General features: G+C 34.1%; 1 protein-coding gene across 2 annotated transcripts; it reads left to right on the plus strand.

Annotated features, from left to right (window-relative positions):
* Positions 1–1127: 1127 nt before the first annotated feature.
* On the plus strand, positions 1128–4109 carry LOC140958674 (phosphatidylinositol 4-kinase gamma 8-like). Of its 2 annotated transcripts, XM_073416208.1 has the most exons (4): positions 1128–1298; positions 1657–1703; positions 1830–1895; positions 2271–4109. In XM_073416208.1, exon 4 carries the CDS (start codon positions 2363–2365, stop codon positions 4052–4054), a length of 1692 nt encoding a protein of 563 aa, XP_073272309.1. In that variant the 5' UTR covers positions 1128–1298; positions 1657–1703; positions 1830–1895; positions 2271–2362; the 3' UTR covers positions 4055–4109. The 2 variants fall into 2 exon arrangements, with proteins under 2 accessions (XP_073272309.1, XP_073272310.1); XM_073416209.1 differs by lacking the exons at positions 1128–1298; positions 1657–1703; positions 1830–1895 and adding an exon at positions 1984–2154.
* Positions 4110–12904: the final 8795 nt, after the last annotated feature.

Raw genomic sequence — 12904 nt, forward strand, 5'->3', positions numbered from 1 at the left:
ATACATTACGAGCTCTCTCATTATCATATTTTATCATTTTGTTATTTGTTGACTTGAGTATCGAAATATATACGTCAGACTCTCGGTGTTTATAACGTTTTTTCGTGACTTAAGTGACAACCAACAAGTTTATTTTTTAATATTTTATCAGACGCGAGATTGTGTATGATACCATTTGCAAGCTCGTGTATGATATCATCGCTTACGAGGCTACGAGAATCCACATACGAAGTTAAAGTCTACCAATCTACGCTGGCGAAGTTTCGATTTGTGAAGTTAAAGTCTATTGGTCTACGCTTACGAAATTCCAACTTGCGGGTCTACTTTTACAAAATTCCGACCTACAAAATTACAGCCTACGAATCATACACTCACAAACCGATTGTATTTCGTACTATGATTTACATAGTTGGATTAGTTGTATTTTTTACTAAATCAAACCGTTTTCCATATAGTTGGATTAGTTGTATTTTTTAATACATCAAATCGTTTTCCATATATGTTAATATGAGGGACAAGTAAATTATAATAATACTATAAAACACAGACATGTAATTGTGCTTACAAAGATTGTACTTGTATTTATTATAGAATAGAAAGTATATAATTATGAGCATGTTAAATTCAAAATTTAATATTCCATGGTATTATTAATGTAACATTACCATTGTAATATAATAATTCGATAAATAAAAAGCCGATAAATGAATGGATAGTCCGCCGTGGGGTTAGCAGCTAAAGAAGATGGATTGCAAGAAAAATGAAGACGGTCGTGAAGAGAACACTCGATCATTTCAAACAGAAACTTTTTATGCAATACGTTCTTAAATTTCAGCTGATTTCATTTTCTCTTTAGTAGCTTTTATATGACCTCATAGTGTTTAGAAACGGTCTTTTAGCTCTATTAATTAATTTTCAGTCGTAATAAGTTTTGAATTTCGTTTGAAAGATCATAATTAAGTTTTATTTCATTTGCCAATCTTTACTATCGTTTTGTAACTAATGATTGACAATCATATATAAAAATTTTATACACAATTATATAATAATAATAATAATAATAACAGAAAGGATTTTTTTCCTTCCTATTTTAAGGCCATCATACAACGTCGGGTTAATGGTGGCATGTAGGAGCGAGAAAAATGCGGGGAGAGAAATTTAAAACGGGAAGAACCCACTGGTTAATGTTTTTTCGACGCAAAAAGGCATTTCATATTTTCTTAAGAGTATTTCGGTGACGGGATTAATCGCTCTGCCGTTGCCGTTTCGTCTCCCTGAATGCCTCACCAGTGTTCAGGGTTCGTTGTCCAGATATTTTTTTCGTTATTGTTGTTTATTTTGTTCATTTTTTCTCCTCAATTGGTGATGAGAATGTGTTTGGAAGCTGTTTGTCTGTAATCATTGCATTTGTTTGTTTGTTTGTTTGTTTTTTTTTTTTTTTTTTTTTTTTTTTTTTTTTTTGGATGATTCTATGGGCATCACCATGGTATAGTATATTTATTTGTTCACAAAATATTGAAGCTACGTCCATTTTCAATCTTTATCATTTTTTTTCATGATTTCTATGTTTTTATTATTTTCGTTACATTGATTATGCAAAACGAGGATATTCATTTAAGAATGACGGCAAATGACCATATTGGTATTCCTGTGCAGTCCATTTTGGCGACCTTTAAGCGGAGGAGCGAGGGAATAATATGATGGTATGTGTGATGTATCTCAACATTTTCTTACAGTTTTTTGCGCATTTTGTGTATCTGAGTTTTGATTCCTGTGTGTAGAATCCAGTTACATCCTGGATTTTAAACATATTGATTGATGTTTTGCAGGTGTCCGGAGATTAGCACCTTAGTTCGAGTTGTTGATTTTTGCTGTCTTTTTTGTGCGAATTTCAAGTAAGACATCCTTAAGTTCCTGCAAACCAGAATCTTTGGTTTAACACTTAGGGAATTGATTTTTCTTCCATATGATACCAGAATTTTGATTTGTGTTTGTGTTTGAAATACCTACTGTTAGTCATTGAATGAATGACTCGCAAATTGGCTCTGGCTAAGGTCAATTAAATAGAAAGAAACATTGATTCTCCCAACGATAGCAATTGAGGATATTCAATCCAATTTTCCATCAAGGCTTGGGATCGGCGACTGAGAACTGGTAGCAAAATGATTCTAACAAACTGAATAGAAATTTATATGAAACAGCAGTATTATAAGTTTATTGAACTCGTCGATGAATCTTGAAATCTTAAATTTTGCTTTTTGTTTTTACAGGCATGTGATGTCTAATCTCCCAGAGAAGGCAAACCCTCTAGAAATCCTTTAAGAAGCAACCTTTAGCATGTATAATAGCCATTATCACCTGCATGATATTTCTAAAAATGGCTGTAGCCGTTGATCAAGGTCATGAATTCAAGCCATTCCTCCGACCCCCAAGATACAAACTCCAATCCTTCACTCAGCTCGACTACAAAATGCTCGACTTTAGTCAATCCAAACTCGCACAATCTTTGAAACATGCCTTCCAGTCTACCAACATCTACAGAAGCTTTTCCACCCCATGCCTATCTAATTCTTCCACAGTAGAAGAAGAGTTTGGTCCCAATGCCAGAATTGAAATAATAGGGGGCCACACTGCACCAAGAGTACGTGCTCTGGTTGTGGAAGTTGCAATAGCCATAGCTTCTGGTGTCAATCCAGAGCCAGCATCTAATGGGCTTGGCGGTGCCTACTTTATGCGCTCTCGAGATGGTGATACTATAGCTGTTGCGAAGCCTATGGACGAGGAACCTCTAGCATTCAATAATCCAAAATGTTTTGGTGGGCGGATGTTAGGCCAACCTGGCATGAAACACTCCATTAGGATCGGTGAAGCAGGTCTTCGTGAAGCAGCAGCTTATCTTCTTGATCATGATGGTTTTTCCAGTGTCCCACCAACAGCATTGGTTAAATTTTCTCACGTCAAGTTCAACATGAATAACGTGGAAGCAGATTTGTCTCCGCCCCTTAAAATTGCATCACTTCAATGTTATGTGAAGCATGATTCTGATGCAGGAGATTTGGGCCCTTCAAGCTTCTCAGTCACTTCTGTACACCATATTGGTATTTTAGATGTGAGGCTAATGAATCTTGACAGACACGCGGGGAATATTCTTGTGAAGCAAGAGAAAGAGAATTATGCTGGGGGGAATGCCGAGTTAGTTCCCATTGACCATGGGTTTTGCTTGCCTGAGTCACTCGAAGATCCATATTTCGAATGGCTGCACTGGCCTCAATCTTCGATACCATTTTCTGAGTCCGAAGTTGAGTACATATCTGGTCTCGATCCGTTTAAAGACGCAGAGCTGCTAAGAACTGAGCTTCCATTAATTCGAGAGTCTTCCATCCGAGTTCTTGTGCTCTGTACGATCTTTCTGAAGCAAGCAACCAAATTTAGGCTATGTCTTGCTGACATAGGTGAAATGATGACTCGAGAATTTCATGGAGGGGAAGAGAATTGGAGCACGTTGGAGATTCTATGTTTAAATGCTAAAGTCAACCTGAATGATAGAAATTGTGATGATAATACCAGGGATAATCAAAATGTAGAAGAAGTTAATGAGATGTTCCAATTTGACGATGACGAAGATGAAATGAAAGAAGACCTCGACAAAGATTCAGGCTTCCCCCAAATGTTACATAAACCCCCCCTAAAAGGTGAGCCACCACTAGTTCCAAAATTCTCATCGATGAGTGCATTAGATGTTCCTTCATCGTTTCACTTGAATAAGAGGGAAGATTGTGACAAAGTCCTTGAGAAGAACACCTATTTGGATAATAATTCTTCGAATGAAGATGAACACCAGGACGATAATCTTAAATCCAGTGGATTGATGCGGAGCCTGAGTTGCGCTGTACCAAATTATAGCCATGATGTTCAGGTTATTTCTTTCGAGGAAATGAACGAGGAAGAATGGCAGTTGTTCTTGGAGAGTTTTGAAAGACTTTTGCCCGAGGCATTCGAGGGAAGGTCTATGTGCTCATCTAAGCAAAGATTGGGATCTTCTTGTGAGTTTTGAAGAGATAATCCGAAGATCAAGAATCACGTGAGTAGTGTCAAGTAACCATGTATATTAGCACCATGGAATATGACTTTCTGTATGTTGTAGATACAAGATTCTTATGTGGGAGGAAAAGTGATAGGCAACAAGACATCCTTTCCTCCCTCGCTTGTTTTTGCATGTTTCGTTTTCAATCTTACTCACCTTATGATATAGTTTAGAAGGTAGAGATTTCTTTTTCGTTTAGACTGTACATGAATTGATCTTGTTATGTACTGTATTTGCAGCAAATTTTAAGCCGTTTTTAATTGTAAAAAAAAAATTTCATAAAATATATGGGTATTCAGTACATTTCTAATGAAATTTAACCACCAATGACCAGAAAAGACTTCTTTCCAAAGTCGAATATATTAATTATTTACAAATAAACTCCTTCCATTTGCAACCCCTACACTCTATATTTGAGTCCAATCACTTCACTGGCAACTGCCTTCTTCGCATCCGCTTTTATGGCGTTCTCTTTTCTTGTCAATTCCAAGGACCCAAATTTGGGAGTCAATTCAGGTCAGTCAAGACTGAACGAAAACTCGGAATTCAATGTCGTCTTATTCTTGTTGAGTCGGGAACTCTTTCTCTTCTTTGACTTGGTCTTCCTTGTTGTTCTAAAGCTTACTGATACCTCGGGATGTCCCGGGCCATGGATAGTGCCCGGGATGTCCCGGGCCATGGATTGTGCCCTGGTCAGGAAGATGGGTTATTCTCGGATCATGGGCGATCCGGGTCAGTAAGACGAGAATCTGAGTAAGAATCCGTATCTCAAGCAGCCTAGGACCTCGAAAGTATAACTTGATAGGGAGAATCTGTGGAGAGGCCCATCAAAGAGCCGGGCCATTGAACATCCGGGACATAACTGCCCCGAGCTATTGGATGCCCGGGTTCTCATGTAAGTTCTCGAGAGGTTCTCTCCAGACCACTTCGATATGAGTGCCGCATTTAATTACATCGACAAAATGGGGTGTGGACGGCTGACCTATCTCTGACACCAATCCAAGGGGTTGACAAAATCAGGCGAGCTGGATGTGACTAGTAGGAGATTTGACATTTCAGAATAATAGGGTATAATCAGCCACCCTACTATAATTAATGAACAGCACAAAGAACGAGGTCATCATTATATCTCCTACTATAAATATCAGGTTTCATTCTTGCATTTACTCTCTATTTAGATATTGAATGCACACATTTATTACTCACACCAGTATCACAGCTATCACTTGGTTTTCATTGGTTCTTTGCTTAATTCACTCACTGACTTAAGCATCGGAATGGCCACGCCAGATACCCTTCCGGCGCCCACTCACGTGGTTATCTTCTTGGTTGCAGATCATCTTACCCAGTCAAGGAGAAAAGCTTCTGGTTCAAACATATTTTACTCTTATTTCTTTCATTATCTTGGTTGCGAATTCGGTAGAGCACCCGACCCGGCTCATCCATTTTACCCGGATCGCATCACTTACGTTTCTGGGTTCTCGACGCCGCCAACGGCGGTGGTTCTTGGCCGCGAGAGGAGTTTTTAATATCCGTGCCGTGTTGTGCTGTTCCATTGCGCGCGCTTGTATTATTCACTGTACAAGTCAACATTTGTCTTATTATAATATTTATCATCCAAATATAATATAAAAGTATACTTTTTACAATTTCACTCTATTCGTTTGTTAAATCAGTGGAGGTAAGGAAAATAGAGTTTATATACAAGAGATGTATGTGGACTGTGGTATTGAAGTGGAATTAAATTCGATTCACAATTGCATCATATTAGAGTTTTATATACAAGAAATGTATGTGCTCTTGAAGTGGAATTAAATTCAATATACAACTGTCACAAATAGTAGATTCTTGTGAGAAAATCTTGTACATGAGAAAGAATACACAATTGTCACAAATAATATATTACTGTGAGAAAGTCCTGTACATGATATTATTGTGAGAAAGTCTTGTACATTAGAAAGACCACGTTGATGTATATTTGTAATAAAAGTAATATTTTTTTATCGAAAAAATACTTTGGCTCAGATATTCATATCATTGAGAACATTTGGTAAATTATATTATCAGATAATATGTGTAAATTAGTTACAAATTGTTGGTGTATCGTTTTTCGAATTTTAAAATTTTAGTTTTCCTTTTTTTAAAATTTTCATTGGGTATTGTATGATTTAAATCATTAATAGAGTGTTTAGATTTGATTTATCTTTTCGTTTAAGAACAATTGACACCAAACCGGTCATGCACAAGAGGAGTCAGTCCTTCTTGTAAATCCCCACGAACAATCTTCCGTAATAAACCACCTTTTTCAATCTTCTAAATCAGATCCACGATCATAAACTAAATTCCTCGTATAGATCGCACAAGAGATCTAAACGAAATTTGCGTTGATCGTCAGAATTCTCAAACCTCAGTGGCGGTGCGGCAACGTTCGGGCGACAACGAGGCAGTGCTGTCGAGGAGGGTTCTCGGCTGATGGTGAGGGATAGAGAAATTTTGTATACAAAATTTGTGTGTAAAGTTATGTATGTATTTCAACTATTGAATATACATATATTAGAAGTCTATCTCTGATCTAATCAAGACTCTCAATTTTCAGGTTACTGTTTTTCACAATTCAAATAATCTCATGTATGTATTTCTTACTCTTGAAAATAACATGCATAATTAAATTATTATCAACTTTTGATCATATATACATACATACATATATACATTTACACAAATATACAAATTTATTTATAGTTTAAATTAAATAACTTTTATTTGATTACTCAATTAATTAATTAATATATTATAGACCCTTTTAGAATGTTTCATAAAACTTTTGCATTTAGTATTCACTACTACTAATTCATTATTTAAATTAATATATTCTAAACTTACTAAATAAATAATTATGAACTCGTTATAACATTGATTGATGATCAGACAGAGCCGATGTGTCAAGGATACAAATATCGTTCATATAACCACATGTTGAATTTTAGCAATTATCAATTTTGTGAATTTCTTCACTAAAACAGCTTGTTCTACTCTCATCACTTAATTATCAGTTAAGTTAAATTTCACAACTTTTATTATATGAAATCAACTAATAAATTATTTTATAAGTAATTTATTTGATCTCCATCAAATTATAGTCGCCAAATTCAACTACTTGAACTTGAATGTCTCAACGGAAATATGGAATACAATACTTGTGTGACACTCAATGGTTCATGGATACTGTTAACCGTCGGTTCACAGCTTCATGAGATTTAGAACAATATTTGTTCCTATTCGAGCTTACCCTAATTAGTCAAATTCCTTTCATCGACCCCTTGATCAAGAATGTCAGAACTCAAGTCTGATTACACCCATCGAATCATCACTGCCAAATGTTCTGGTGACTCTCTTTGCCTTTTCACAATGACACCTTTCCGCGGAGCTCCATACACGTTAGGGGTGGTTTTACACCTCCGCTTGGTCCTTCAGTGCAAGTAGGCCGAGAAACTTGCACATTTTGCTGCTCTTGGTTTCTTACTTTGTAGCGTCTACTCGTTTTTAAAATTGCGGAAATTTTTTTTTATATAAAGGCTCACATTTACAAAATAACATTTGAAATAATCGTATTTATTTGACAATAAAAATAGCGCAGTTTAAAATAACCAACATCAAACGTAACATAAATGAGTAAAAATCGTAATATCCTCAACGTATATAAAAATATTTCTTCATCTAGTTCACCATGAAAAACGTTGTCTTTACATCTAACTGCTCCATATGCAAATCTTATTTTGCCACTAATCCGAGTACAGTCCTGATAGTGGTTAACTTAACCACTGGAGAGAAAATCTCAGTGTAATCAATGTCTTCTTTTTGTTGAAAAACTTTACTACAAGTCTTGCTTTGTATCGCTTGCTACCATCATGTTCTTCTTTTAATTGGTACACCCACTTGTTATGTCACGTCTTTTTCGTTGCGGAAGTTCTGTCAACTCCCACATTTGGTTAGATGATAGTGAATACATCTCTTCTTTCATGGCTAACTCCCACTTGGTTGAATGATCATTTTGCATTGCCTCTTCACAGGTCTCCAGTTCACCTTTGTCTATTAGCAAAATATAGTGAATTGCAGAGGAATATCTCGCAAGTGATCTAATTGTTCTCGAAGATCTCCTGAGTTCAATCATCGGAGTTTTTGGGTCATCATCTTGTGCAATTGATTCTTCATCTTCCTGTTTACTTTTTTTGATTCATTCACATGAATATCTGTCAATGTCACTTCTTAAATCTTTTTGACTTCAGGACATTCATCTCCAGCTCCAATGCTTGAATTGTACTTTAACAATACTTGCTCATTGAAGATTATATCTCTGCTCCAAATGATCTTCCAATTTTGGTCATCCCAAAAATGATAATCAAACTCATTATCTCCATAACCAATAAAGAAACACTTCTTTGATTTCGGATCAATCTTTGTTTTGCTAGCTAAATCAATATGAACATAAGATAAACATCCAAACACTTTCAAGGAAAAATGTTTACTTTTTGCCGCTCCATATCTCTTTGTGTATTATGTAGTCAAGCAGTACCAAAGGTCCTTTGTTGATCAAATATGATGTAGTGTTAACAGCATCAACCCAGAATGATTTCGGTAATCCAGAGTGAAATCTCATGTCCCTAGCATGTTCATTTATGGTCATGTTCATCCTTTCAGCTATGCCATTCTGTTGAGGTGCACCAGGAATGATTTTCTCCATCTTGATCTCGTTCTGTGCACAATATTTCTTGAACTCAACATATTCCTATTTAACACCATTATCAGATCATAAGCACTTCACCTTCAAGTTGGTCTCAATGTCAACCACAATTTTCCATTTTTTAAAGGCGTCATAAACATCAGATTTATTTTTCATAAAATAAAATCTAACTTTTCGGATTGAATCGTCGATAAATGTGACATAATATCTTGACCTCCAAAGGATGTTACAAGCGATGATCCCATACATCAGTATGAACCAGCTCCAACTTTGCTGCTTTTAGTTCTCTAACACCTTTTGAAAAACTCATATTTTTCTGCTTTCCGGAGATACAACTTTTATATCGCTTGTGTTCAATAGTCTTTAATTCTGATAGCTTCCTGTTTGACACAAGCATCTTCATTCCATTCTCACTCATATGTCCAAGCCTACAATGTCATATACTTGAATTAGCTCAAGCATCCACCGCTACTAATGTATCTCTGCAACTGGAGTCATATAAAGTGTTCCAGTTTTCTTTCTCCGATCAACAATCATGGCTCTTTTATTCACTTTACAGGAACCATCACCAAAGGTCATATTATGGCCTTCATTGTTGAGTTGTCTGACTGAGATCAAATTACGTGTCAATTTTGGTACATTTCTTACTTGTTAATTTTTTAGAAATATCCATTTGACATCTTCGTCCGGACATCACCCTTACCAACTATTTCCAAAGTTTTCCATCAGCCAGAAAAACTTTTCCATAATCGCTAGCGATGTATTTAGAAAATACGTCACCAGTGGAATGAAACGAAGCTCTTGAGTCCATAACCCAAGAATCAACCAGGATTTTCATGGATAATAATAGAGCATCATGTACTTTTTCAGTAACAACATTTGTATTATTCTTTGTTGGTTTGCAATTCTTTTTCAAGTGACCAATTTCACCACAGCTCCAACACTTCAAATTTGTTTCAAAATTTTTTTTGTCCTTTTCATTTCTTGATTTGGATCTACCGCGCTATCTGTTAGAATTTCTTTCGCCACTCCAACCACTTTCTCTGTTCTCGAGATTTAAAGCAGATCTTGATGATGTCCCTTCACTTGAATCCATCATGTGAACTTTTACGACAAGAATTTGATCCCTGACATAATTGAATTGTAGCTTTTTTTGCTAACAAAATTTCTAATTGCTGCCCGCATTGGTTCCCAATAATTTGGTAAAGACATCAAAAGAATAAGGGCACGAACCTCATCATCAAAATTTATTTCAACCGATGTTAGCTGAGAAACAATCTTGTTTAATTCATTGATGTATTTAGCCACCGAAGTGCTTTATTCCATTTTCAAGTTGAATAATTTTTTCATGATATATACTTTGTTGTTTGCTGATGGATTCTCGTACATGTCTGATAAAATAGACATAATCTATTCTGTGGCTTGTGCCTCCGCCACGCTATGTGTCATGTTTTTCGTCAAGGTCAATCATATTACACCTAATACATGTCGGTCAAGGAGCTCCCGGTCATCATCCTCAATCTTTTCCGACTTCTTTCTTGATAGAGGTTAATGCAAATTCTTGCTATACAAATAATCTCTAATTTGTAGCCGTCAGAATGAAAAATTTGTTCTGTCGAACTTGTCGATTCTCGATCCCGATCCATCATCTCCGACCATCGCTTGTATAGCTTTAGCGAAAAATCTAAAAAATCTTTTATGATGTGGAATATTAGACAAAGCTGCAACCACAGAGCATACTCAGAATTCTAAGAAATTTTACAACAATGTTATGATATCAGTTGTTGGGTATTACACCTAAACAATGACGATCAGGATGATAATACGATACCAAAAATACGGAATAAAATAATCAACAAGAATGTAAAGATTTACATGGTTTATCTAATATAAGCTACGTCCACAGAGCTACTACAAATCTTTATTATAAGGAGAAAATTACAAGTGTATACAAAACACTCAATATCTCACAATGTCAACTCGAGTATAATCGAGAAAATAATTTCTCAAACTCACTGAAAATAACATTTAATTTTTCTTCTCACTTGAGTTGCTCTCTTGAGCTTGAGATGCTTAGAAATCTTGGATGTGATATCTAGCAAATGAGCTTTATATATAACAAATTTTTCAAATGTAAAAACCAAATGTAAATTCAAACTTGGCTAGCCATCATTTCGATGGTAGTTCAGACGTTCACGTTGGATGGCATATGTGAACATAGACACAATTTTTTTTGCCCACATTTGGTCAAAAACACATGTCCAAATCTTAACAACATGTGTAGTTTAATAAAATCAATTTAATTATATTTGGTTGGAATTTTTGTACCCACCCCTACCAAGGCTGACCTTTAGATCCATTTTAAAATTTTTTTTTAATTAGTGGCACTAGACATCCTCATATAGTTATTTTTAAAAAACTATCATACGATTATATTAAAAAAAAATTGTAATTATATCAATTGATTTTTGTGAGGGTGTTATCGTAATTCCAAAAATAATTTGTTTAATGGGATAAAGATTATACTGTCATTTATAAGATAGTCTTATCATGAGCCCAAGTTAGTTAATTAGGTCTATAAAGACAACTCCAACGCTGCGCCAAAATGGTGTAAAACATCATTTTGGCGCAGCGTTCAATGCTCCAATGGGGCTGCGCTATTTCGGTGAAATAGCGCAGCCCCTCTCCCCCTGCACCAAATTTGGCGCAGGGGTAATTTTTTTAAATGTTTATTTATTATAAATATTTGTATTAAAAATTGTAAATATTATAAAATAATAGTATAATATTTATTTTAATAATTAGATATTTAATCCTAAAAATTTTAAAAAATATAATTGTTGATTTTTAAAATATTTATTTATTTATGTTAATTATTAATATTTAAAAACTAATTTGATTTAATAGTTTTTAATTAATATAATTTAATACAAATACAAAAAATTACTATAACAATACAATTCATAACTAAAATGAAAAATATAATTGAAATACAAATGCAATTTGAAACACATAATTCAAATACAAATATAAATACAATAAAGAAAAATACATTTAGAAGATAAACTTAAATATTATTATTTAAATTTATTAATAATAAAACATTAGTCATAATTTAAATATATTAAATAAAATATAATAATTAATATATATAAAGTAAATGAAATATTTCGAGAATATTCTTTTTGGTGTAAGATTTGAAGTAAATGATTTGGAGATGGATGTTGTATTTGGTGCAGAAATTGCACTATTTTAGTGTAAAATTTGCACCAAAATAGATTTTGTGGTTGGGGATGACCTAAGTGGTAGATTCTTTACTTAAAATACTAGCTGAAAAGATGAACGCTAGTCTAAATTGAAAAGAAGGATGCTAGTATAAGTTAGATGGAAAATTGAATAAGAAATCGGGGAAAATGTAGTTGAATTTGTGAATAAGAAATTGGGGAAAATGCAGTTGAAGTTGTAACATATTTTCAAAGAATATGACATAGACATTGATGAAACACAATCATTTTTTATGTAATTAAATTTAAGTTTTTTGAATTAAAAATTACTCATAAAATAGTAAATTATTAATTTATCGATTAATTAATACCTCTTTAAATTATAAAAATTTAATAACCTCAACATTATTAATTTATAGAGATTTTATTATAGATATATTATAATATTAAAAAATTGAGTATGTCTTTTGTGAGACGGTTTCACGAATCTTTATATGTAAGACGAGTCAATTCTACTGATATTCACAATAAAAAGTAATATTTTTTTATGAATGATCTAAATAAGAGATCTGTCTCATAAAATACGATCCGTAAAACCGTTTCACACAAATTTTTGTCTAACAAATTTTTTTAAAAAATGTGCAAACAGGCAACAATTAGATCGGTGTCACTGAGACACTATTTTTAATGGTTACAGTAGAGACCTCACGGTAACTCATTTAAATTTATTTGGTCAAAGCATTGTATATATGTACGTGTGTATATTGATATTGTTTATTTAAAATAATTAGTTTAGAATTGTAAATTATCACAAAATTTCATTCGGAAAAATGTAACAAAATTTTTAATCACGAA

The sequence above is a fragment of the Primulina huaijiensis genome, chromosome 15, assembly GCF_012295235.1.
Source record: "Primulina huaijiensis isolate GDHJ02 chromosome 15, ASM1229523v2, whole genome shotgun sequence".
Classification (NCBI taxonomy): domain Eukaryota; kingdom Viridiplantae; phylum Streptophyta; class Magnoliopsida; order Lamiales; family Gesneriaceae; genus Primulina; species Primulina huaijiensis.

Excerpts from the sequence above, each read along its gene's own strand:
- LOC140958674 (XM_073416208.1), top strand. The coding sequence starts at position 2,363 with ATGATATTTCTAAAAATGGCTGTAGCCGTTGATCAAGGTCATGAATTC.